The sequence below is a fragment of the Rhynchophorus ferrugineus genome, unplaced genomic scaffold (genome assembly GCF_030347505.1).
Source record: "Rhynchophorus ferrugineus isolate W39M unplaced genomic scaffold, kcgeb_rfMv2 rfM6, whole genome shotgun sequence".
Lineage (NCBI taxonomy): Eukaryota > Metazoa > Arthropoda > Insecta > Coleoptera > Curculionidae > Rhynchophorus > Rhynchophorus ferrugineus.
This window is the reverse complement of record NW_027472585.1, coordinates 18737855-18763604: the sequence shown is the minus strand read 5'-3', so window position 1 is coordinate 18763604 and position 25750 is coordinate 18737855. Positions and strand designations below refer to the sequence as shown.

The 25750-nt window shown below is 30.8% G+C and overlaps 1 protein-coding gene and 1 long non-coding RNA gene across 2 annotated transcripts in view; both read left to right on the top strand.

Annotated features, from left to right (window-relative positions):
- Nucleotides 1–7085: 7085 nt before the first annotated feature.
- Nucleotides 7086–25750, top strand: part of LOC143197896 (uncharacterized) — a 133120-nt gene continuing 114455 nt past the window's right edge. Inside the window, exon 1 of the mRNA XM_076406692.1 lies at nt 7086–7708. Within this exon, the coding sequence (XP_076262807.1) occupies nt 7598–7708 (111 nt within the window). The 5' untranslated portion in view covers nt 7086–7597. The remainder of the gene's footprint in view (nt 7709–25750) is intronic.
- On the top strand, nt 16525–21063 carry LOC143199108 (uncharacterized). Its single transcript, XR_013006358.1, has 3 exons — nt 16525–17808; nt 17872–19685; nt 20033–21063. It is a non-coding gene; the product is annotated as an uncharacterized LOC143199108 (long non-coding RNA).

Below are 25750 nucleotides of genomic sequence, written 5' to 3'. Positions count from 1 at the left end.
GAAAAATTGTATCGATTTGGAGAAGCCTTTACAAGGTAGATAAATTTCGTAAAAAAATATTAACGATAAAGAGGTAAATATTTCTAATACATACATTTTCTGATAGGAAACCTCTTGTTTAATATTCCACAATTTATTCTCTTGGCTATTAAAAAATACAAGAAAATAATTGTGGTCGCCACACGTTTTGGTTTAGATTTATTTTATCAACAGAGAAATCTGTTTCATAATCTATTTTTATTACTTTATTATTACTACTATTCAGTAGAATGATGCATTCATCGAAACGTTCTAAGGTTTGAGAATATTTTGAAGGAGAATCCTCAACTTCTGCTACCTGCAATTAGATGTCATCAATCCATATTTTTAGATCCTGGGTTTTAAAAAGCAGTATTTGATATTACAAATAATGTATCTAAATGGAAGTATCTTACATTCCAACTTAAAAAAATACAAATACAGTTCTACTACAACAACTTTACAAATTAAGCAGTATTTTGAAATGCCACTTATTTGGCGTTTGGAAAACCCATTAGATTTTTTGTAAGCTCATAAAATGATATTACTTGAATTATATCACTTACATTTTAAATATTCTGCTATACCCGCAACATCTATCCTGTCGGCGCTGAATGAGTAAATTTTTTCTGACTGAGTGAGTTTTTTCTGAGTCCTGTGTTTTTTCAAAATCTGGCCAAATTACTAACGGTCGAAGAAATCTCTTCATGGGAGGAAACCTGAACATTATTATATTTTTGAATAGTCCTTAAAATATATTGCTGTTCAGTAATAAATGATGCATTTATTTTATTTAAAAAGGCTCTGGTAGTAATTGTGCGGTCATTTTTAGTTATGTCATGGATTAGTTTTTTTCTATGATTGTTTGAATGGTTTTATTTGAGTTCTATCGTATTATCTATATTTATTAGAGTATGTTATTTAAAAATAGCAATTCACAGAACATTCAAATATAAGTAAATCTAATTCCTTTAAAATTATATTATTTATTACATGATAATAGTATTCAGTAATTATTTCTTTCCTTTCCTTTTATAAAATTTGCAGGAGAAATAACATTTATATCTAGGTCTCGCTTATACTACTATTAGGAAAATAAGCACATATAAAATAAATTATCGACTATTTTCAGTCGATAGTTCCCAACGCTAGTAATAACTAATTGAACATTACCCAAAAAGGATGCCATTTTCGGCTTCAACACATCCAAAAATATAAAAATTACGTCAGAAAACTTAAACAGTTCTTAGATTTTTTGCAGATCTGTGTTATTTGAATAAATTATGTATATGTGTATTTAAATTATGTTGGATACATTAGTTGTGTAATCATTATCAACATATCCTATATCGATTATAAGAACCGAGATATTTTGACTTATATCGTTTATTTTCCCATTAATATATGAATATGGTTGTTATAATCGAAAAGGAAATTATTGTATAACATTCAAAATATAAATGATACATAATACAAAATAAATTAGAAAACATCACAAAAAAGTATTTTGTTGACTTATAAAACTTTGACTAAAATATATTTTTATAAAAAAAACACTTGTTTGCATGTAATATATTGTATATTAAATATATGTAAAATTATTTATCTGTTATAATTGGTTAAAAGTTGTTATACTCTTTTAACGTTGGAAATTTAGCCATATGTAAAACGAATATTTTATAAAAATATAAAATATTTAATATTAATATAGGAGCTATAATTAATAATTTTTAAAACTATAAATAAGCGATCTGATGGTTCTGAACATGGATTTTATAAAATCTTCTTTAACAAAAATTTTACCAAATTATAACGCAGACTCTAGAAACTTGTCTCAGAGATCAAAAGAACTGAAAATTCACTGACAGTGATAAATATTTGACTATTACAGTGACAAATTAGGTGACTTATCCTACAGTAAAAACCATAGAGTAATAGAGAGAAAATTCTCTGGAGAAAAGTTTTGCTTTGCCCAATATCCAGATGGGGTTATATCGGCTGTTTAAGTAATTTGATTGGTCAACATAAATCTCCATTAAAAGCACCTGTAAGAAAAACATTTTGCTGTGAAGATATTTGATTGGTTCTTTGATAAAGTTTGACACGTGGCAGTCCAGACGTCACGTTTAATTGATCAAAAAAGTTTAAATAAAAAAACAATCTGTAAAATCACATATAAATGTAATATAAAGACTTTGTTTTTTGAGCAAACTTTTAATCTTCCCTGTTAAAATTCTATTTACCTGTTTTATCCAGAAGTATAAGACACACCTTATTATTTTTTACATTCTATCTAAAAGATCCTTACGTAGTATACAAATAAAAGGTTATAAATTTAATTCTTTTTAAATATATTTGACAAAAAATATATTATATAAATAAAAATAGGATAAAATAAAAGAGATAGCTTTCAAAGACCTACTGACAGTATAACGAAATAATTTTCTGAGGCATGTCATTGCCTTGCCTCCTTTGCTCGTATAGGAACATCTGGAATTGCAGGTGTAGAGACAAGTTGCAATTTCTCAACTCCTAGTAATACATCCCCTATTAGTATGGATTGTAAATTATCTAAACGGTCCCCATGTATCCCCAACGGATCCTCTTAACGATTTTCTAAAGTTAAATGAGATGAAAAAAAACTGATGATGAGTGCTTTAAATGATTTCTCAAACATACTAGTCGAAGGATGTATATTCCTGAAACAATAAGCTCTAATACACCCAAAAAAAATTCCAAACTATCTTAGTTAAGTAGCCTTAGCCAATATATTTATTCCGATTATTACACATTTTTTTTCTTTAATGGAATGAATTCCCTCAAGATAATTATTAAATTTTTAATTGATGGCACTTTTGAAACACGTTTGTTCTTACTTGGGCAATACAAGTAAAGCACTATTTAAGTCCTGATGCATTTTACACCAAAATTTCTAGTTATAATTTTAGTGGAGTTGCAACTATCACAAGGTAATTAATCCAACAATAAAAGTATATAGCCGTTTGCATAGATTCTTTCGTAAGCGGATTAATTTCTAAAATTAAAATATAAATATTTGATATTTTATATGATTTTAAAAATGAATAAACTTACCCCAACTTACAACAACAAAAGACGCTGTAACGACAATAAATTTCTTTGATACTTAATCCAATTAGTTTGGGATTTTTTACATTATCAACCAATATTTAAAGATAGCTAAATATTTCTTCGAAAGAAAACGATTCTGCATTTCTTTACTATCTCTACATCCGGGTACACAACACTTCCTGGATCGTGAATTCACTTTACTTATCGTACTACCGGCTTATATATACCAATGAACTATTAACTTAATCTCCCTGTGAAAACTCCATATTAAAAGTATATTTGTTAATGTCTGTTATAACACGTTTTCAAATACAATTACATATACAATATAAATACAATACTTACATATACAATTTTAAATACAATTCAAATACAATGGTCTAAAAATAAAAATATACTTAAATACAAAATTAATATACTTAAATAAAATAAAATAAACGAATTTGTAGATATTCGATTTAAAAAATTTTATATACAGTGGTTTATATTATTCTAAATATTATTCCACTGCACATATTAATATAACATCATAAAATTATGTTAAAATGTATTTGTTTTTAAAAGTGACGTTAATCAATTTTAAATAAAACAATATTAATTTAGATTTTTCGTAATTATCAATTAATTATTATGTAATTGAATAGTAAGAATTAATATAGTAAGAATAATATTATGATACATAAAATAAGTAACAATATCTATTTTTAAAAACCTAATCAATTTATTAAAATATCTCCTTCATTTCATTATTTCATAATTAGCAATAAGCTTATTGACTTAATTAATGTTGAAGTGTATTTCTTAATATGTTAATTGAAATATATAAAAATAAGTAAATTTTCTATATTATGCCAGGCAGGTTGTATACACTTATATATTGATTATTGAAATAGATATTTTCCATTATTAAAATATATCAATTATACCCAACACTAGTAAGAACTTGTGAAAATTTATATATAACTTATGTTTTGTATTTTTAAATTCTAAACTTACCATATTCACCATAAATTCTAACTTCGCATATGAGACCATAAGGAAATAAACAATATGTAGGTATATCATTGGTTCGTAACCTACATATGTTTCTGTTTATTATGATTTAATTTGTATTAATAATTGTTAATACTTTATTTTTATTTAATTTTATATTATTTGATTTTATAAATTTGATGAAATTTAGAGGAAAATAACAAATCACTTATTAGTATTGTATTAATAACAGGCAAATTTGGTTTATAAATATATGTTAATTCCAGTAAGTATATGTTAATATCATAAGCATTATTAGCATAAATTATATAAATTCCATTTGTGGCAATATCAAGAAAATTAGCAGTATAGGGGCATTTTAAAGGCCCACAAAATGACAGAGAACGTCATCATAATATTCGTATCATTGTTCATAGTAATGAAACCATCAATAAGTTCATAAATCTCATTTCGCATTTAAAACATGGCGTAAGCATGTACCTTTGATCAGAATATACATACATATATATATATATATATATATATATATATATATATATATATATATATATATGTATATATATATACTAAGATATTTCTAGACAATATTGTGCGTGTTTGGGCACGTAGATGCTGCTAGATGAATAGTACAAAGTTACATAAAAGGATCTAAAGATACAAGGTACAATTAGGTGAAAGTTAAACTATTATCTTTAAATATAATAATAATAGTGATGAATTGCATTTCACTGAGAAACAGCTTACTTAATATTCCCTATTCTAATCTAGATGTATGAATTGCAGGTATTTTTTCAAGTGAACGAGCCACTTTTTCTTAGATTTTTACTAATATTTTAAAAATACACAAAGGAAACTGAAAAGATTAAAAGTTAACTAACTAAGATCTGAAAAGTTACTGGCTGATGTAGATGAAGATTTTTTAGAATTAATTACATCGTACATTAGATATGCTTAGTACAATCTTAATTTATAAATTAATTTATTACTACTATTCTGTTGCATTAATAGACAAGCAAGGTGTACGGGATTAAAACATATTATAAGTATGTATTTCCTAAATTAAAATAAAACAATTGCTTAAGGTAAAGTTAAGAATACACTTATACACTACACAAGTTTGCGTGGTTTCGTTCGTTTCAAACTTTTTATTTCCTGCGGTTTGTCCAGTAGCAGTATTGCTTCCACGTTGCTCTGATTTAGAAACCTTATTTCATGTTTTAAAGCAAAATCTTAGATCACTTCGTATATCTATTTGATTTCGATGTCATCGTGCAGTTCTTCGTTGGTTATATAGCTATAAGCATTGGTAATTAACCACAGAACTTTGTTTTAGCTGCGTTGGGTTATTAGTTAGTTTGATGTTTTAGTGTAATCACATATTTGCACCCCGTTGGTTCAAGTTGGCTCAATTAATTATTTTTATTGATTGACCAAACCAATATCTTTGATTTTAGGTTAAGTTGAGAGTAACGTTGGACTAACCAGTACAGTTTTTTGACATAACTCTTGAATCTAATCTACTGTGATTTTTGTCTAACATGATGTTTCCAATTTAACCTACCATCGACACGGATGCCGAGATATTAAGCTGATTCTGCTTGAAGAATCGGGCTTCCGTGAAGATGAAACAAAAGAAAATTAATCTAGAGAAGCTTTGCTATCATACAAAATAAAAAAGTCAGACAAAAATTTCACCAAATTACTGCCCTTTGAGAAAACGAGATACATTTTACCATTTTAGTGAATTTTTAAAAATCCAAATGTTATTATATACGATAGAAGAATGTATAGAGAAGGCTCACATTAAATTTTAAGTAAATCGGTTGAGTAGAAATGAGCTATGTCAATCAACTCCAAAAAAGTTTGGAGAAAGACACGTTTAAAGTTATAATTTTTAACTAGTTAGTTTTTAATTTTTTTAATTAGTTATATCTTACATTAGATATGCTTAGTAAAATCTTAATTTACAAATTAATTTATTACTACTGTTCTGTTGTACTTGAATTAATATACAAACCAGGCGAGTACGGTATTAATACGTCAGTATGTATTTCCCAAAAATCTCTGTTAAGATTTTAAAATATTTTTTTAATTAATTACACCTTATATTAAATATGCTTAGTACAGTCTTATAAATTTGATGTATTACCATTGCTTGGAATACATCTTTAAGTAAAAGTAAAAAGAATATCGTTATTTAAATTGATCCCTTAGCGAAATATAAAACCTTATACATAATCAAACTATATACATCGAATACAACTAGTTTGTTTCCATGTAGTCTGATTATTTGCCTAATTAAATATTGCATATCATTGCAATATATTAATGTAAAATGTATTAAAGTAATGATTAAGTAACAATATATATGCCATATCGAAAATAATCGCATTTTATATCGATTTTTAAAAATAAAATCAAAATTTTCTCAAAATATATCGATAATGCTTGACGTTAATTTATCTATTTATCTGCTTCGTTAAAGTTGTATTGCATTTTAAAGTGAAATAAAACAAATATGTAATAATATAAAACATATTTTATATATTGTGAATATTATGGATAACACACACCTAAAATAATTGATTATCGACATCAATTTTTTCTATTATCTGGATCATCGATCAACACCAGTGACGAATCGCAATTTGTAGAGATGTCGACCGCGGAGATAAATATCGTTACATCGGAGATATAAATATAAATATATCGATATGTTTTTTCAACAACAAGGAAAAATATTGGAAAATATCGATATACTTTTTAGTGTATCGATACTCATACTTACTCAAAAAATATGCATACTTTTTAGGCCTTCCTAATACTAAAGATATTTTTCTACATTTTAAACTAAACTAAACTAAACCTTTAAATTAAGTACCTAAAACTTAATTTTGAAGGTTATTTTTTGATATACATATATCGATGTTCGGCATCCCTAGTAGCGTATATTGTGTATCTTCAAACGCTAATCTCCACGTAGTATTATCTAATCAGTTAATCATGACAAAGCTGCGCGTTCATCTTCAGTTAACGCCGATCAAACCAACTAAATGGTAACGTTTTGGACCGAATTGCGTAAAAATTTGGCGTCCGAGCCTTAACCCGACCACCATTCAACAACCTGAACACCGTACGGTGTCTGTTTTGGGACTGTGCGAGTGTGTGTCTGTGTGTGTGTATACAGGATCTCGTTGTTTTGATTCGACAGCCACGGACTCCACGCTACGGTCGGATCGAGTCTCGAGATTCAAAAAATGTTACATTTTCGCATCGGCTATCAATGGTGCCGGTTCGAGGCGACGGCCGCGCGAGAAACCGTGAGACGATCATGTACCTAAACTGATCGGTTTGGTAGTACTGTCTGCGAAACGATCCCCCGGTCGACATCAGGAAGAAAAGCGCGGAAAATCGAATGTTATAGTTTCTAAAAATACTGACCCACGTTGTCACGGCGGTATTTATTCTATTTTAATTGATAGGAACACGATTCAAAATGAGAACGTTGGTGGTGCTCTTGATGGTAACGGTGATGAGTGAGTGGTGTAGGGCCGGTGAACTATTGGAAGTGAACGAGAACACCAAGGCAAATATCGGTAAACTATTGGTAAGTCGTCTAGTATCGGTAGGCGCGGAATGTGTATATGCTAATTGCCCGTTTTTTTTTCTTTGGCCTTGAACTCATTCCGTCCCAAACAATTCTCATTCATCATCGCTTAAAACATACCGAAACCGAATTGGTTTGTATTAAACTACTCTCATGGACTTTAATAACAGTTTATTGTAATTTACCTTCATTAACTACAGTAACTCCAAAACGTACTTCAAGTAATAAGTAGTTAATTAACTAAATCACTATCTATTCATAGAAAATTTTATATACAACGTAAAAATATTTACTTATATAGGGATTTGGTGATTAGCCGTTAACATTATTAAATAAATAGTGTTTTTGATAAAAGTTTGACTCTAAATAGATCTTATATCAACTAAAATTTTATATACCACATGTTTAAGTTTGCAAATGTATATATTATTACTAGTGGTTGCTGAGTAACTCACAATTTCTCTCTATAGTGACTTAAAACTAGGTACTTATCTAGGAAAAACCATTGGGTCTTATTTCGTCTCTGATAAAATAAGGGTTAGTAGCATTTTTCAGTATTTATATCATTTAGTGCACTTCACTACCCAACTACATAACTCAGATGGATTCTCTTTAGTTTTCTAGTTCAGTATTGTTCAAGAATTGCCGCGCTTCGGTGATTTCATGGGAGTACAGTCTTCCCTCATGTCTTGTCGTAAATCTTTTAATTTTGGAATCTGAAAGTCTCAATGTAAATAACTGTCCCTGTAGGATCTGGGAGCATCCACAATACTTCTCAGGACCTTATTCTGAAATACTTGTATTGTGTTAATATTACTTCTCACAGAACATCGCCATAACTGAATTTCATATAGGTTTTAGTATCTGGTTATATAGCGGCATCTTATTATATTCAGATAATTTATTTTTCTTCCAAATAACTAATACATTTTGTTGTTTTAATTCGAGTTCTTTTTTTTTGATATGCTCCTTCCAACGAAGGTTTGCATGAAAATTCATCCCAAGGAACTTAGCATTTATGTATGGGATAGTAATATGAGTTATTGAACTCAATTTGCGCTCATTTACTCTGGTTGATTTTTATCTAGGTACAATTATTTATATTATTACTTGCGTGTTACAGTTTTCTGATTATTCCGATAACAACAAATATCATCATGTCATCAGCAAATGTAGCCATGGTTACATTTTCTATTTGTGGTATGTCACATGTATAGAGTAGGTAACGAACTGGATGCAAAACACTGCCCTACAGTACACCTGCTTTTGTTTATTTCGTTGTTGACTAAACCTCTTATTATATTCTTGTTATATCCTGGCTAAAATATAAGAGTTCAAGAGTTCAATGTTTTGTTCCCGTAACAATTTATGAAGTTTATACATGAATGCGAGACTTTGTCGAGTGCTGGCGCCATAGCCATAGCCATAGTGCTGGACATACCAACAATATACCTCTTTTAATTTAATGTAATTTTTTAATTTAATTATTACATTGTTACTAGTCGTTTCCGACTAACCTACAATTTGTCTTAATGATAATTTTTTATATAACTACAAGGACCCATCGGCCCTATCTCAGTCTCTGGTGAAATAATGTTTATACATGTCACTGTTATTTTTTATTATATGCACCTCACTACACACACTACACAAAATCAGATTGTTTGATTATTTTGAGTCTGCGTCCTATTTTGGTAGTATCTAAAAGCTGCAATACTTTAATATTCTCATGAGAATGGAGTCTTTCCTCATGCCCCATTGCAATTGATTTCTTGACTGATTGTGGGTATCTGAAGGTCTGGATGTAGGTAATCAGTACTATAGTATTTGGGTGCGCCCACAATACCTCTCAGGACTTTGTTCTGAAAAATGTGTATTTTCTTTATGTTACTCTTTGCAGAACATCCCCATAATTGAACTCCGTATGTCCATATAGATTTCAGTATTTGGTTGTATAATAGCAATTTATTATGTACTGATAATTGTGATTTTCTTCCAATTAGCCGGTACATTTTTCTATATTTCAATTCCAGTTCTTTTCTTTTCTTCTTTATATGTTCCTTCCAGCGAAGTTTTGCATCAAGATTCATTCCGAGATATTTAGCGTTGTTGCTATATGCAATGATAGTATTATTTAATGTTATTGGTGCTTGTACGGTCTAATTTACTTTCATTAATATTTATTTTCCATGCTTGTGTCCAATTATTGGCCTGTTGTAATTTTCGTGAAGGTTCTCCACTGATGTCTCCGACAGATTTAATCGCATATCATCAGCAAATATAGCCATCGTAATATTGTCCATTTATGGCATATCAAGTGTAGAATAGACAAAGCATTGGCCCCAGTACACTTCCTTGTGGTACACCTGATTTAGCTTCTTTTATTGTAGAGTAAGCTTCTTCTTGTTTGACTCTAAACATTCTGGTTGTAATGCACGATTTTAATAGTTCGGTGTGTTGTTTTGCTAAACTTTTCTGTAGTTTATGACCAAGGCCTTCATGCCAAACCTTATCGAAGGCTTGTGCTACATCTAAGAATATAGCTGAGCATACTTTTTTATTTTTGTAGGCTTTTTCATCAACATCAAGTTATTCTGTGGATCTGGTCAATTGTTGAATGCTTGTTAATAAACCCAAACTGGTGTGTTGGTATTAGGTTTTTCTCTCTATGATTATTTGAATGTTAATGATACACATAATATTAGACAATAATACTTATCATCACTACCTCTGAGAAACAAGGCACTCTGTTTCAGGGATAGAAATGTTAAATATGCTTGATAATCGTCTACAGTCGTTAAGGTCTCTCATTTTTCAAATTGCCTGCGGAATCATAGTATGCTGTACATTTTTAAAATACTTGGTTAGTTGATTAGTTTCGAGTCAAATTTAACCTAAAGTTAATAATTTTTCTTAATTATTATTAATTTTTGACGCCTTAACATTTGCTTCATTTTTATCATATTATCACGTCTTGCTACTTGTCTTGAAATACTTACCTAAACTTATAATTTTACTTACTAAACTTTACTCCTTTTAAACCAAAAAATCATGAAAATATCTAGAGTAATTTTATTTTTTTTTGTATTTGCATAAACATTCTTTTGATTCATAATAATATGTCAATTTTTACCGAACCAGTAGGTTAAAACAAGATGATTTTTCCATTTTTCAAATGTCCGTTAACCGTATTCAAACTATTACTTGCTTCTAAGTTTTTATTGTATAAATATTATTATACATCAGTATCTACATATGTTATATCGCGCGACTGATACAGCCCTGGCTACGAAGAATGTACATTCGAAGAACTAAAGGTGTATGGTGAGTGAGACTAGACATATAGACATAAATGATTGGTAGAATACATTTTCTATTTTATATAGGTTTTATATTAGAATAGATTGACATTTTCAGTATTAATCATTCCGTATCGCCATTCGACAAATCGCTATATTGGAGTAAAATAAGTTTTCGTTGTTTCAAACCATTCACATAGAACTGACATAGTCGGCAGGATTCCAGACTTCTCTTATGTTTTCCTTTCAATTAATAGGAATAAAATTAATTATCAGTAAGGGATGGCAGGGGTGGGATGACAGGCAAATGTTTCGCTGTAAGGCCACAAAAGGTGGATTGAAGGCGCTCAAGAACGCCTAGCCCTAAACTATTCCTATAAGGAAACATTCAAGATTTAAAAAGAAACCCTAGTCCACGAATTCATAAGCATAAACATAAGCCCTTCATAAGCACCACAGTTCAGAGTGTAACGCCACCAATGGCGGAATGAAGTTACTATAAGCTAACATAGTCTGCTGTAATTTAGACAGAAGCTTGCAATTCATGATGTACAGCTGCCAAAGGCAGATTACAGTACGTCAGTTTTTTAGCCCTATATTGTTCGGATTTGATGTTACCAACACTTAGGAAACCACTTCATACAGTGTATATCATGCAAATATCGGTAGAAAAGCGCTTCACAAATCTGGCTAAAAACAGTGCTATTCAGAAAATTCTAAAAGGCAAGTTGCCGGAAGATGGTACAGGTAGTACTTACATTTTATCTAATTTTAAAATAAATAAAATAAAAAGCCACTGTTACTCCTTGAACGATCTCTGTATACAGAAATGTATTTATATACATTATATTTCTTAAAAAGAAATCTTAAATTAATAACCCTTTGTACTTCAACCGAGTTTAGATGAAAATTATATAAAGTAAAAACATCGCAAGACATAAAATTTTGATAATTTTATTCTGCTATTTCTCTTGTTTTTCATTCTACTGACTTTTTGCGCTTTTTTAGAGCGAATTTATTCATATACATTTTAAACATTTAGTCGCACTATGACATTTTTTAATGTCTCAATTGGGCTTTCTGATGAATCTTTGACGCAAGAGACTTTCATAAGCTACTTTTGAAGCCGTCCTTAACATACACCATTAAAAGTGTTTTGTAAAACTGTGGAACAAATTGTAGTAAGGCGGGGCAAAGTCTGTGGTATACGGTGAATGCATCAACATTTCTTAGTCAATCTCTCAATTTTTGTCGAGTCACTAAAGATGCCTGTTTTGATGGATGTGACGGAAGATAAGACATTCCTCATGATCTATTTTAACCGTTTTTTAATCGCCTGCTTCAATCGTATTTGTGGTTGACAGTAGACAGTTTAATTAATGGTTTGGTCAGATTCGGACAGCTTTTGCTCGCTTCGACCACGATTTGTTTCATTCTTTTTAAAAGTGGTTCCACTTCGTTTCGTTATTATCAAATTGACATCCGGCCAATTAATATTTTCGCTATTAACTCCTGTAGGTACTGTAGCAATGTCTACCTCAATATGTTTAAGATTTTCATCGATATTTTCCACAATGGACTAGACAGTTCTGGTTGACCATTAACATCAAAGATCTTGAGAATAAAATGGCTATAGTAATTCCGAAAATGCCCTTAAGAACTCAAGAACTTAAGAAAAAAAAACAAAATATAAGGGAAATGACACCCTGAAGCCTTTTTTTACGATAACGAGTCTTAATTTTTACAATAGAGACAGTAACTCCGGTAAAACAGTAACTCCAGGCCTTATTTATAAGGGCTGACAAATATTTTGTCAAAAGGCGCCGAGTTTTTTAAAAGCTAAATAGTCCGGAGAAGTGTAATCTGTGATATTGGTAACTTGGTTCGGTTGTTGCTAAACATAATTTCTTTAAACGTCGAATTTTACATCTTATAATAGCGGCTTACAAAATACCCACAAAATATTATCCTAAATGTTGAACACGTGCGGGGTGCCAGCAGGGACATCCACTAAACGACAATAAAGAGCTGGCAACCTCGAGACGTTCATCTGGGATATTACCGAAGGGTACTTTTGATGATTCAGTCACTGACGATCGTTAAGTTTAGACGTGCCATTATCGACTGCTCAGGAGTCCCCGTCAGGTAACATTGCGTCGCTCGCTTTTATCTATAGCTTATTCATTTAGTACATACGTCATCTAAATTTGTGACGTCAAAGCGTCGAAATCAACTCTGAGTTTTAGTTCAGATGGGCTTTGAATACAACAAAATTCTAATCTACATAAAATAATTGAACAAAAATTTTATCAAATATAATTTATATTAACATTATAATACAGCTAAAAACTACAGTTAATATAGCTACAATAGTTTGTAGGCTAGAGTTATAACTTCTTGTCTCTTTTTAACTAGAATAAAATGAGAAGGAAAATATTGTCGGATTCTGAAACGAATTTACAAATTACGGCAGATAATATATTAAACATCTTGATAAAGCATGTACAAAAAAACTTTGAATAGACTATATTTATATTTCCTTAATATGTTATAACGTCAATAAATAGCGGTCACATAATGTAACCATCGCCGTTTGATTTTATCTTACCTCCATTCACCGAGCCACATAAACACCTATAAATATATCAGAATTGAACAATACGTACTAATATATTATTTATCTGTAATTTTTCTCATATACTTCAGAATGTACAGAACTTAACCAATAAGAACAAAAGATAACATATAGATAACAACAATCGCAATTGAAAAGATCGCGATTGACAAGCGATCGTAAGCAATCACGAGACACGGATGCTGAAAAATTTTGATATGTGGTCGAACTGGTTAGGAGTCAGTTATCATAAGTTACTTTCACATGATCAGATGATTGATTCTCAACGCTGTTGTATACAGTTGTTGTGACATTACCCCAAGAAAATTAAATGAGTAGAACAATTATAAAAAAATGTTAAGTTAATTGTCGTTACCGAATAAGCTAAAATATGTCTTTATATGTTAATAAGTTAGCTTTTAAAGAAATAATATTCAAATAATAATTAACATTGCTGTCTTTCTGATAAAAAAACACTTAAATGTAAATAAAAAACACTTAAAAATAATTTAATCCTTTTGAGCCTTTGTCCTGGCCCAGTGTTAACCGATAGTTGTAGAATTTATGTACTAACATAAGAGAGGAGTCTTTCATGTGATTATTTTTTTTCCTGAGCGAAAGTCAGTACCTGAATGTATCGGTGTAGGCAATGATTCTGTAGATTCTGTTCAATAGTATCTGGTTCATCTACAGTACTTCTTAAGGCTTTATTCTGAAAATGTTGCATTTTAGTTATATTTTCCTAGATTTCCAGTTTCAAATCAGGTTATATCTTTTCTGTTTATCATACTTAAAATCTTATAATAAGAAGTTTTTGTTCTCTATAATGAGGACTACTCAAATATTACATGAGATCGGTTCAGAACTTTGGATGGATTCACCGCTTATAAGGGGTAGGCCGGACCTAGTATATACACATATACTAGGCTATAATATCATTAACCGACTACTAAAAAGGTTTTATGTTCGACTGTATATTTGTTTAATGCCGATTTTTCCGTTAATTATGGGTCGATTTTCAAAATTCTCTTTTAATGCGGAAGACTGTATTTCCGAGTTGGTCCCATTCGAGCCAAGTCAGGATCTATTGGGGGAAGGGGAAATTCTCAAATTCCAAAGGCACGTAGAAAGTTTTTACATATATTTGATTTAAAGTAATCAGATATGTGTGTAGAATGTTACTGCTAAACTGATGTGTCGGAAAAATAGAGGTCGTTCAGTGCAATTGCTTTTTACAGTATAACCGTTAGAACGTTCAGCTCACACGCGGAGGTCGCGGGTTCGATTGCCGACGGTCACAACAACTTTTTGTTGTTCTAGTTTGGCCAGAAAAAAATTCAAATCTCTTAGACTAGATAGTGGACCTCCGGCCTGAAGCGTTACTTATTTTCAATTATTGTTTCTTTATTCCTATTTTCCCTCATACGGACTGCATCTTTACTTGGCCTACCCATTGTAATACTTAATAAAATTCAACAAAAAAATTGAACCGACTTCAAAAAATAAATAAGGAACTCACTAAAAGGTAAAAAGCCGGCCGGCTTGGTTGACGCAATGGTACAGGCGACAGGACGGCCCCCCTACTGTACATTTATGGAAAGAAGTATGCGACTGTCGAAGGACGAAAGAAAACTATACTGAGAGACTAATAATATTCTGATATAAGAAAAACCCCTATGCCTAGATATTTCAGCCATTACATCACCTACAGCCTTCTTAACCAGAGTTGTATCAGTCGCGAGATGTAACATATATAGTAACTACCAGTCTCAGAAATTTATGTAGCCGTCGTTATTTAAATGATCAGAGCAAAACTTCTTCTTCTTCTCTAAAAAGAAATAGGAAGAAGAACATATATATCATTTATCCATAAACATTGTGTAATTGATCTCGTTGGATAATTTCATGATTTTTTAAATGATTCCAACATTAGTAGGCGATAGCTAACATACTATCCTATTGAACAAGATATTTTTAATTAGTTTTTGGAGAAGTGATATAATTACAACTATTTCACATTACCACAAATTTATTCATAATCAAACAAGTGATATCATAACATATATTATTTATTAGATAGTATAATAAATATTTAAAAAGCTGCTTCAAATTAATTTGTTCTTCAGTTACTACAAACCATTTTATCTGATTTATATTTATTTAACTTTTGGAAATGAATTTTAACTCTAAATATATCATTATGACATGACGTGAATTATAATTTTTGTTTCATACAATTATTGTTACAAATTCCTTTGAACAAAAAGCAACAGGCAACTCCTTTGGATTCTTAGAAATTATCACGAATTGACATAATAAAACAAACATTTCTTTGCGTCAACTGAAAAAAGTACACTTTAAATTACGACCTCGATTGTCCAACTAACGCAAGCAGAAATTCCTGCAAAAGTCCTTAACGTTTCCAAAAATCCATTGTCGTACCTTGAATGAATAATCGAAATCAGATAAGTTCTCGAAGAAAAAGTTCTTCCTGGAATGGCACGGCACTAGAATCGCAGGAGCTGGTACTGTACATTAAAGTATTTGACGTTATCTTGACGCGGAATATAATACCATTAAATACCACGAAATTTACTGTCTTACACGTAAAATACATTTAATACGCTTTGACTCGATCACATGAACATTCTCCTCAAGTCACGTCTTTTATTAATACTGACTTCATTATTTAACAATTAGCATTATCTCTGCTTAAACTCGTATAATATCGTTTTGAATTTCTGTGATAAAAAGAAACCTTAAATTCACGTATACAACTATCAGTATTGACGCCTTACTTATATGGCTAAAAGAATAACTTTCTCATCACTTACATGCAGATTCTAGTCACGTCATATCGTTTTAAATTTATATCTAAACCTATTAAACTATAAAATTTCTATATTAAAATATCAACGAAACGTAGTGAATAATCTATGATCTCGATATATTTAAACACTTGAGAAGATTTTCAATGATGTTTAAGGCACTTGAATAAACTATATATCAGTTTACTGAAGTATATCAGTGTCATTCATTTTAAACGTCCATACACAATCGCGTCATTGTATGAAAATATACAAAAAGTCTATATCAATTGTGTTCGAATAAAATATAATCCGTTGACCCTTTTATCTTTGTTGTAGCTAAAATGTAAATAACACTTTGGCGATATTAACTTCTATATTTAAATTATTGTATATTTTAGAAATGTTTGTATTTAACTTAACTTTTAAAATAAATTATAATTTATTTTGGTTTTTATCAACTTTAATCACCTTTCTTGTAACTGGACTGCTCCCACTGCTATTCCAGACCGCACAGTGGGACCGAATTCAAAATTTCTGCCCAAAATTCTGAATCCTTTAGAAATGTCAACAACAAAAAAAATACTGACTGACAATGTTAAACCTTTAATTATATTTTAGCAAAAGAATTAAAGCTAAAGGACGCTGGCAACACTTCTTTGATGTAATTCAATACGTTAACTATAGCGACTACTTTCTGCACATTTAAGTGCTCAACTCTCTTATATTTTGTCAAAATGAAGTACTTGCTCTAAATAATATCGTTCATGTCGCCCTTTACCAATCACAAGCAGAGAAAGTCTATAGAAACTGTCACAAAGTTCACAAAGAACATTTTTGTGAGAATTTTATTCACTTCCAGTCTTCTGAAAGGGACTTCAAGGACGAAACACATTCTACGATCGATCAGGCTCACAGAATCGTCAATGATAAATCACTAGAAGAAAATAAATTTAGTTCTGCAACATTTTTAGACGTTACTCAAGTTTAAAATACCTGACCAGTATTCAAAAAAGTTACCCATCTATAACTGACCGATACTTCAAACAAGAAGATTATTCTAACTTAAGAAAAATATAAGCAGATGTGCCACAGGAAAGTGTATTAGAAAAAATACTTCTGTACACTCGGGACATTGCTACACATTGCCTATTCTCAATAAAAATGTTTGCAAATAACCCTCTAACACTCCCAACTATTAGAGATAACAGCACCGTATTAATAAAAAAGTTGCAAACAGCAATTGCCGAAATAAATGCTAGCGCTCAAAATGAATCCAAATAAATCAGTGCATATTGATTTTACCAAAAAAAAAGTATCACAAGCCAGTGTATATAAATTAGTAAGTTGTTCTGTATGAAAATACGTCCTAATATTTTGGTATGATCCTTGATGTTACTCAGGTGGAAGCCACATGTTAAGAAAAAATGTTATGAACTCTAGTTGATGTACAAGAAAATACACTGGTTATTGAGTAGACATCCCTATCGGTATATAATAAGGTTTTTTTAGCGTTGGGAACTATCAACTGAAAACAGTCCAAAGAGTCGATAGTCAAAAAACTAGTGACTGAAAATAGAAATTACGTAATACTATTAACACGCAATTAATAATTTCATTTTAAACGAAGTTGAATTACTTTTATATTTGGATGTAAAAGGAATGGAATTTTTCTATGGAATAGAATAATACTCCACTAATGTTTTATAGTATTTTCATATGTTAATTGCTATTTTTAAATAATATACTATAACAAATATAGACAAAAACTAAAGATGTGCAATAACCATAAATACTAAATATAAATTAAACATACCTAATTTATTACATTAACAATCTTGAAGAATATGGTTCCAAAACGCTGCTCTATTAATATACAGTATATTGTTATTTACAAGCAAACTACCAAAAAAATCATAAAACTATATATATTACATATAAATCTAAGTAAGCATAAATTAGGTACATTTTTGTCCAGGTCGCGGTCAGTACGAGAGAGCCAAAACGTTAAAAAACAGTCGAGTGAAACCAGTAGAACCAAAAATAGTAAATAAAAGTACACTACTGAAACAGTTGATAGTAAATAGTAACAAAACTGGTCACTGGTAAAGAGTAGTAAAATCAGTGGAACAAAAAATAGCGACTGAAACAGTCGATAGTAAAAAGTAGTCAATTACTAAATCGTCGATAGTCGTTTTCAGTCGATAGTTCCCAATGCTGCTTTTTCTCTACCAAAATCTCTTGAATCCAGTATGTATTTATGGTGCTCAACTTTTGGGTTGCACCAGTCCAAAACAATAGAAATATCACGATTTCAAAACTAGATAATGTGAGGTATTTTTGATGCTCCATGGCACATTCATAACGATAATCTGCATATGGACTTGAAGGTAGAAACTGTGGATAAAGTTATCAAGGACTAAGACATGAACAGAGGCACATCAATGTTGAGGTTCTCCAGCTCCTATGTAATGATTGCTGATAAAGAAAGCTGTCCTCCAATAAGTCTTGCAATTTTTAAATTGTTTGAAACAAAATATACATTAGGATATAAAGTTATACAATCAACATGAGTTTATATAAGGTTTTTAAAATCAAGTAACAAAAGTAATTAATATCGAAAACGATTTCTTTGATTAGTGTTTGTATACACTGAATAAAGTAGTTTTACTGCGGGAAAATCCTAGTTTGTTAATGAATTTTTATTCCCGTCTCTTTAATAGCATATTGATGTTTCGTGGAGTTTCTAGTAAAAAGAACTTCTAATCTTGCGATGAGTGAAGCTAGGATTTCCAGGTACTATTATAAAAATGCAAAGCATTAGCAAACAATGAATACAGTCTCGACCTTATGAGCTCCTATTGTGAGCATATACAATTTTTATAATTACGAATTCTGGCTTTGGTCTGTGACTCAGCATTTAAAAGAAACTTATGAATGTTAGCAGATCTTTATTTACATTTTAAATATATTTTAGTACAAGTTAGTTCGGTTTTTTTATGAACGAAAATCTTGTGGGCAGCTTTTCCCCATTTTTCCTACCAAACGCATATTTTGTATATTAGATGATAGGAAGAGATGATGTCTTAAAAGCTCATGTATTTTTATTCGAAATAATTTGTAATCAGAAGGAATAATCTCCGAAGAATATGGTGGATAGGATGAGACGATATCGACAGCTTAATTACATATTTCAAATTAGGGCTGTTGGCCACCCCTAAAAATATCGATATATCGCTTTCGATGGTTTTAAAAGTGTAGGAATGTTCGTCGTGTCGGTCAATCGGTCGAAATGTGTGGCTGCCGCTGCGATAATTTATCAGAACACTCACTACTATTTTTGGAAGGAATTTGCACGGGAACTAAAAACACCGGTTGAATCAAAGTTGTTTATTTTAACTTACGATTGATACATGTGGTCGATGGGAGAATTGACAGGATATTAGGTTAAGGTGAAGGAAGTACGGTAGCGCTGTGGAAGAGTTACTGTTACAGGGGGACGGTGATAAGAAACATGGTACCAATCCACCGGCGTTGCCAACCTTTGTAGTTGTTGATGGTGAATTGGTGGTGGCCTAAAGGGTCGTGGCGGTCGCCACAAAAGAATATTGAAATATCGATGTTTTTGCAATATATATTAATATTTTCAATAAATTCTTACAATGAAAATTAAAGGCTTATTAAAAAAATTACATGGTTTATTATAATGTCTGAGAAATATATTTAAACCTTTTGAAAAAATATCCATATATTGGTCAAAAGAATATCGGCAACATCGATATATTGTTATAATGTATTGAGTGCATCCCTATTTAATGATGATATTTAGTGAAAAATTTTGCGTTTTCCGCACGGGATTTTCAACAACTCGCCATCAGCCGAGCCTCTTAATGACAGAACAGTTAATTAGACGGTCTTGTTCCCATCAGAGGTGTGAAAAATATCCGTCCTCGTTTGCAGCGCGAACTAGCCCGGTCAAATAAAAATAGTACTTTGATCTTTTCGCTTTATGAGTAAGCGGTTTCGTATGCCAAAGTAAATGCGGGTTCACAATGGTTGTGAAGTAGTTTCGAGAAAGTGAAAAATAATTATTATGATTCTTATATATTTGCTTAAACAAATGATTAAAATAGGTTACAAAGAGGGCACCGTTATTGACATCCACTCATGTGATCATTGACGTCAAAATATCATATCATTCCCTCAATTATCTTGAAATGTAGGATGATTTTAAAGAAAGTTGTTTTTTTGGTTAAACTTTGCTAGTGACGAAATCTATTGTTACCAAAGTGGCTTGATAATAATTTGGAGATTCAACTCTTATTTACATGTAAAATTAATTCGGACATCGTCGTACAAATATTCTTATGATCTTGAGGGTTCAAAATTAATAGTTCTTCCACAAAACCTTAGAAATTAGTTCTGGAAACCCACAAAATAAAGTTAGGTTAGATAGTTACCGTATTGAAGCCATCAGATTATACCTATGTAAACAAATGTGTTTCAATATTTTAAAGTTAATATCGATGTAAGTATCGAACCAGACCGAAATAATCATAAAGAACACGTTCAAAATAACTAAAAAATATTTTTAACAAAAAAATTTAACCGACTTCAAAAAATCAAAAAGAAAAAGACTTCAAAGTGATCAGTTGGTAGTAATTAAACTAAAATTGTAAGTAGATAAATAGGTTTAGGTAGATATTAAGCTAAATTGTGCGTAGAGTATTATCTACTGAATAATAATAATAATAATTCTACTGAATATAAAATACGTGTAGTAGGTAGGTTAAATAAGGTTTTTGTTTATTTTTATTTAGTTGTAACAACGATTATTATGTACATATTTTATTTGAAATACTTTTTTCTGTTAAAGTAATATATTAATATATAATTTTTTATATAATAATGTAAGAAAAATCTGTTTGGGCCTCTTAAAGTTTTAAGCAAATTGTTCTTTTACATATATATATATATATATATATATATATATATATATATACCGAACATGGAGCCTCCTCTTTTTTCGAAATACAAGATGAAATATGAACCCAGAAGTGTATTTTTTTTAGTTTGGCCAGATACTTTCAGATATTTGCATCAAAGGGTTGTCGAACTTAATAAATTGGATACCAAACCAAAATTTTCCTGTTCCAGCTTCATTGAAGGGTGTTCATGAAAACTTCTGAAATCAAAATATTTTGAAAATGGATAAAAAACTTAAAACAAAAAGCTCCATCATAAACCATATATAATGATCATTTCCCCTTCATTCAACATTAATGAAAACATTTCCTTTTCTATAACAACATTTAACAATAAAATTGCCTTTGAAATTTTAATGGCGTTTCTCATTCATCAAAACAAACAACGCTTAATTACTGGTATTATTTTTCTTATTACAGTGTCCTGTTGAGAATGTTCCAGACAAGTAATTGTATTAAAATATGACAGGTATTTAGTGCATAAACAATGACTGAGAGTTTTCGTTAAATTATATAAATAAATCAAGATATAGCATCATTTGCTAACGAATTATAATAAGATTTAGATAACGCAACATAATAACAATAACAGAATAATAAAGACATATGTAAGTAACAATAAAAAGTAACAATTAAAAGCTACTGAAATTGTCAACATCTCAGTTTCTAGGATAAATATGAAGATGGTTGTTCAAAAACTATATTTTAACGTTTGTCAAACAACCAAAAGAATTTTATATATATTAGTGTAAGAAGAATCTGTTTGGGCCTCTTAAAGTTTCAAGCAAGTTGTTCTTCTTGTCAGGTATTAAAGTTTTTTTTTGTTTTTTTTTATTACTCTTGGTTGTTCAAAAATCTATATAATGGACAAAGTATTTCTTATGATATTATCATATAAATGACGTGTAAAAAATCACTTCGGTAATCATCTGTATAAAATATCTCATCCGAAGTATTCCTGCAAAGTCTATATATATCCATCAAAAAGATCGGATGCTAACAAACGTTTTAGTTTTCGAACTTTGGTGTTGGCAACTCACATTTAGTTGACTGGCAAGTCCACTGGAGTGCACGGACACACGGAAGGATATAACTCTATATGACTTACTTAACTTAACTGAGTTATGTATATTAGTATATTAGTCGACAAGTTAATGCATTTCATTTAAGTCCAAGTTATTTTCCTTTACTAAACATGTGCTTTACCCAAGTTAGACGTCGGTCTGGCAATTATTAGGAGTTAACCTTTACTGGTAGGAATATTCTTAGATGCAAGGTAAAAGTTACTTAGGTAGGATTGCTTCATTCGCTTTCATACTCTACAGTTTTCAAGCATAGTTGTATTTTGTTAAACTGTTTTTGAAGTCTGCTTCATACGATCATTAGGATTTTGTGATATTCCCATCTGCATCTATTGCCACAGTAATAATTTGTGTATACAACACTAGACTCGATATACTCTCTTGTAGAATATATTGGACGTAGTTCATTGTATTCATAATCTTGTTTATCTTGTTATTCTTGTCTTTAGTAAACTATCTATCTGCAAGGTGAGATATTAGTAGCTGTATGTGCGGATGAGAGGGAAGCTATTTTATTTTAGTATGAAAGCGGAAACAGAAAATAAGAAAAATAATTAATGAAATCTCTGTGAAAGATATAAATTAATAACATTGCTAAATATGTTTATAAAATTCTTATATTTATTTCCCAAATACAGTTTTTATAACATATGCCTTTTTATAAATTTATGACGGTATTTTGGGTCTCTCTGGCAGGTTAGTGTTTTATATTTTATTACCGCTGCCTGGCCTCTTGGAAAGCTTAATTGGGAAAGGAAAAACTCTTATAAGTGGACTATTGGTTCCAAATATTGTTGTCATATACAGTATAGATTCATAGTGGGCGTAATAGAGAAACGACCTTAAATAGGGCGAAATAGGTTTAAGGCGAATAGGCGAGCCAGGTTTTGACAGACTACAAGTTCAACTCAGCCAGGCGATTGTATGGTATACATTCTGGTCAGTGCAGATTAACCAGAGCGAAACTCAGGCTATTCTGTTCTATCGCAAGAAGGATAATGAAGGATCATATCGCCTTCATAATGGAAAAAGTCCCTATACCCTGGCTCCAGAAGATATCATACCTCGGTCTCTAATTCGATCGCAGGTTCCAATGATCAGCCTAAATTCAGCACACTATTTGCAAATGCAATGGCGTGTGTAGCCTATTTTCAATCATTTGCAGGAAAAGCAAACTCCCAATCCCCCAGAAATCTACTCTGTACAAAATGATGTCCGTCCAGTCTGCATCTACGGAGCACAGGTGTGGTACTGGTAGACAACTTACCCTATGGTTTATGACGAACGCAAATACCCATCTAGAATCAGGCATCCCGTTCACGAAAGCCTCACGAAATGCTCAATGTGAGGTTCTCCCTAAGCACCTAGCACGATAACAACACGATGACGATCTGATTAAATCCTTATCGATCCGTAAACCCCGGTAGTTAAACCAAATACGACAGTAAAAGATGATTTGGTTTTAGCTGGTCATCCTGGAAAAAGAAAAAAAAAGTTTTCAGGCATTCACGATTAGTTATTATTCACGCTAATTTTATCAGATAAGACCGGTCGATTATTTATTGACTTGAACCAGCTCTAAGAAAATTATTTAGTGAATTACACCAGATAATTCAACAGCCCTATACATCATACTTTATCAAAAGCCTGAGGTATTTGCAATAATGCAGCTAAACAATATCTTTTAGCATTTAGCTTTTTTATATGCGTTACCAGTTTATGTATTTGTTCTATGGTTCCGTGCTTACTACCAAACACATTGATGTTCAAATATAATATTTCTATTTTCACTTATTTGCTTCTTTAAAGGCTCTTGAATGTTTTTCTCGAAGTTAAACTGTTATTTCGATCAATGTTGATCACCTTTACATTTCGATCCCTCTCAAGGGGCATGAATACAACTTTTAAATCTTCACACATCAATAGGTATGTAAATTAGATCTAAATTATTATATATAAGATTTTCATTATATTAAGCTTCCTTGATATGGAGTGAATAACACAAATAATGCATATATAATATACGATTGTACAACTTGTCTCTGATATTGAAGTATTATCGATAAATGATGTTAACCATTTCATTAATAAGAATTTACATTGACGCCTCTCAGTCACTCTCAGTTTTTTGCGTTTATTCAACTCATGGAAAAGCAAATCTGAAGATAAATAATTGGATAGCTAGCCGTGTTCATAATTTGCCTCCTATAATTTTTCTGTCCATCTATTTGTTCTTTTGTCTGTTGCGTCTTTAGTTATATATTATATCTAATACTCATTATTATTGGCGAAGTTAGATACAGATTTGCCATATTTCCATCTGCTTTGGTTTTATAATGAATGATATCCTTAGTATATTTATATGTCAGATTTCAAATGTTAAATGTATCAAAAACTATATTTTGAAGTAAATTAGTTGTTTTTTTGTTTTAATCCCTTTCGTATTTTATAACTTACGTAACATCTTTTAAAATGATATAATCTAACGATTTCGTAATCATAAGAGATGATTACGAAGTCGTTCGTCAAATTGATTATCTCTTATATTTTTCGAGCTGCAGTCCATCCAATATTTACTTTTTCAACTGTCCGTTGCGTTTTTTCTATTTCGACAAAAATTAAATTGACGTTATGAACTAAGCATATCGTTCAAATTTACACACTCCTATACACTTCACACTCTGGTACTCTTCAGCACGGCGATTACGAAATCGTTCCCTAAATTGCATTATCTCTTATAGTTTCCGAGTTTTAATCCAACGAATATTTACTTTCTCCAACTGTTCGCTGCGTTTTTCCTATTTCGACAAAAATAAAATTGACATTTTGAACTACGGATATCGTTCAAATTTACATAGTAGGTACACTTCAGCATGCTGATTACAAAATAGTTCGCTAAATTGAATGATCTCTTATAGTTTCCGAGTTTTGTCCATCGAATATTTACTTTTTCCGACTGCCCCCTACATTTTTCCTATTTCGACAAAACCTAAAATTGGCGTTATGAACTAGAGATTTCGTTCAAATTTACACGCTATCTACCCTTCGACATGCATGATAGTACGCCCAATGGATTTATCTCTTATACTTTCCAAGTTAAAATCCTCAGCACCATTTGCATATTTAGAGCTATTTCTTGTCTATTTTTAATTCAAACCGTCAGAAACTAAATGTCTTGCCATAATATACGAAAAAAACAATCGAACAATCCCTTAAATAACCCATTCAAGTCAAATAACAAGTCCGAATCATTCG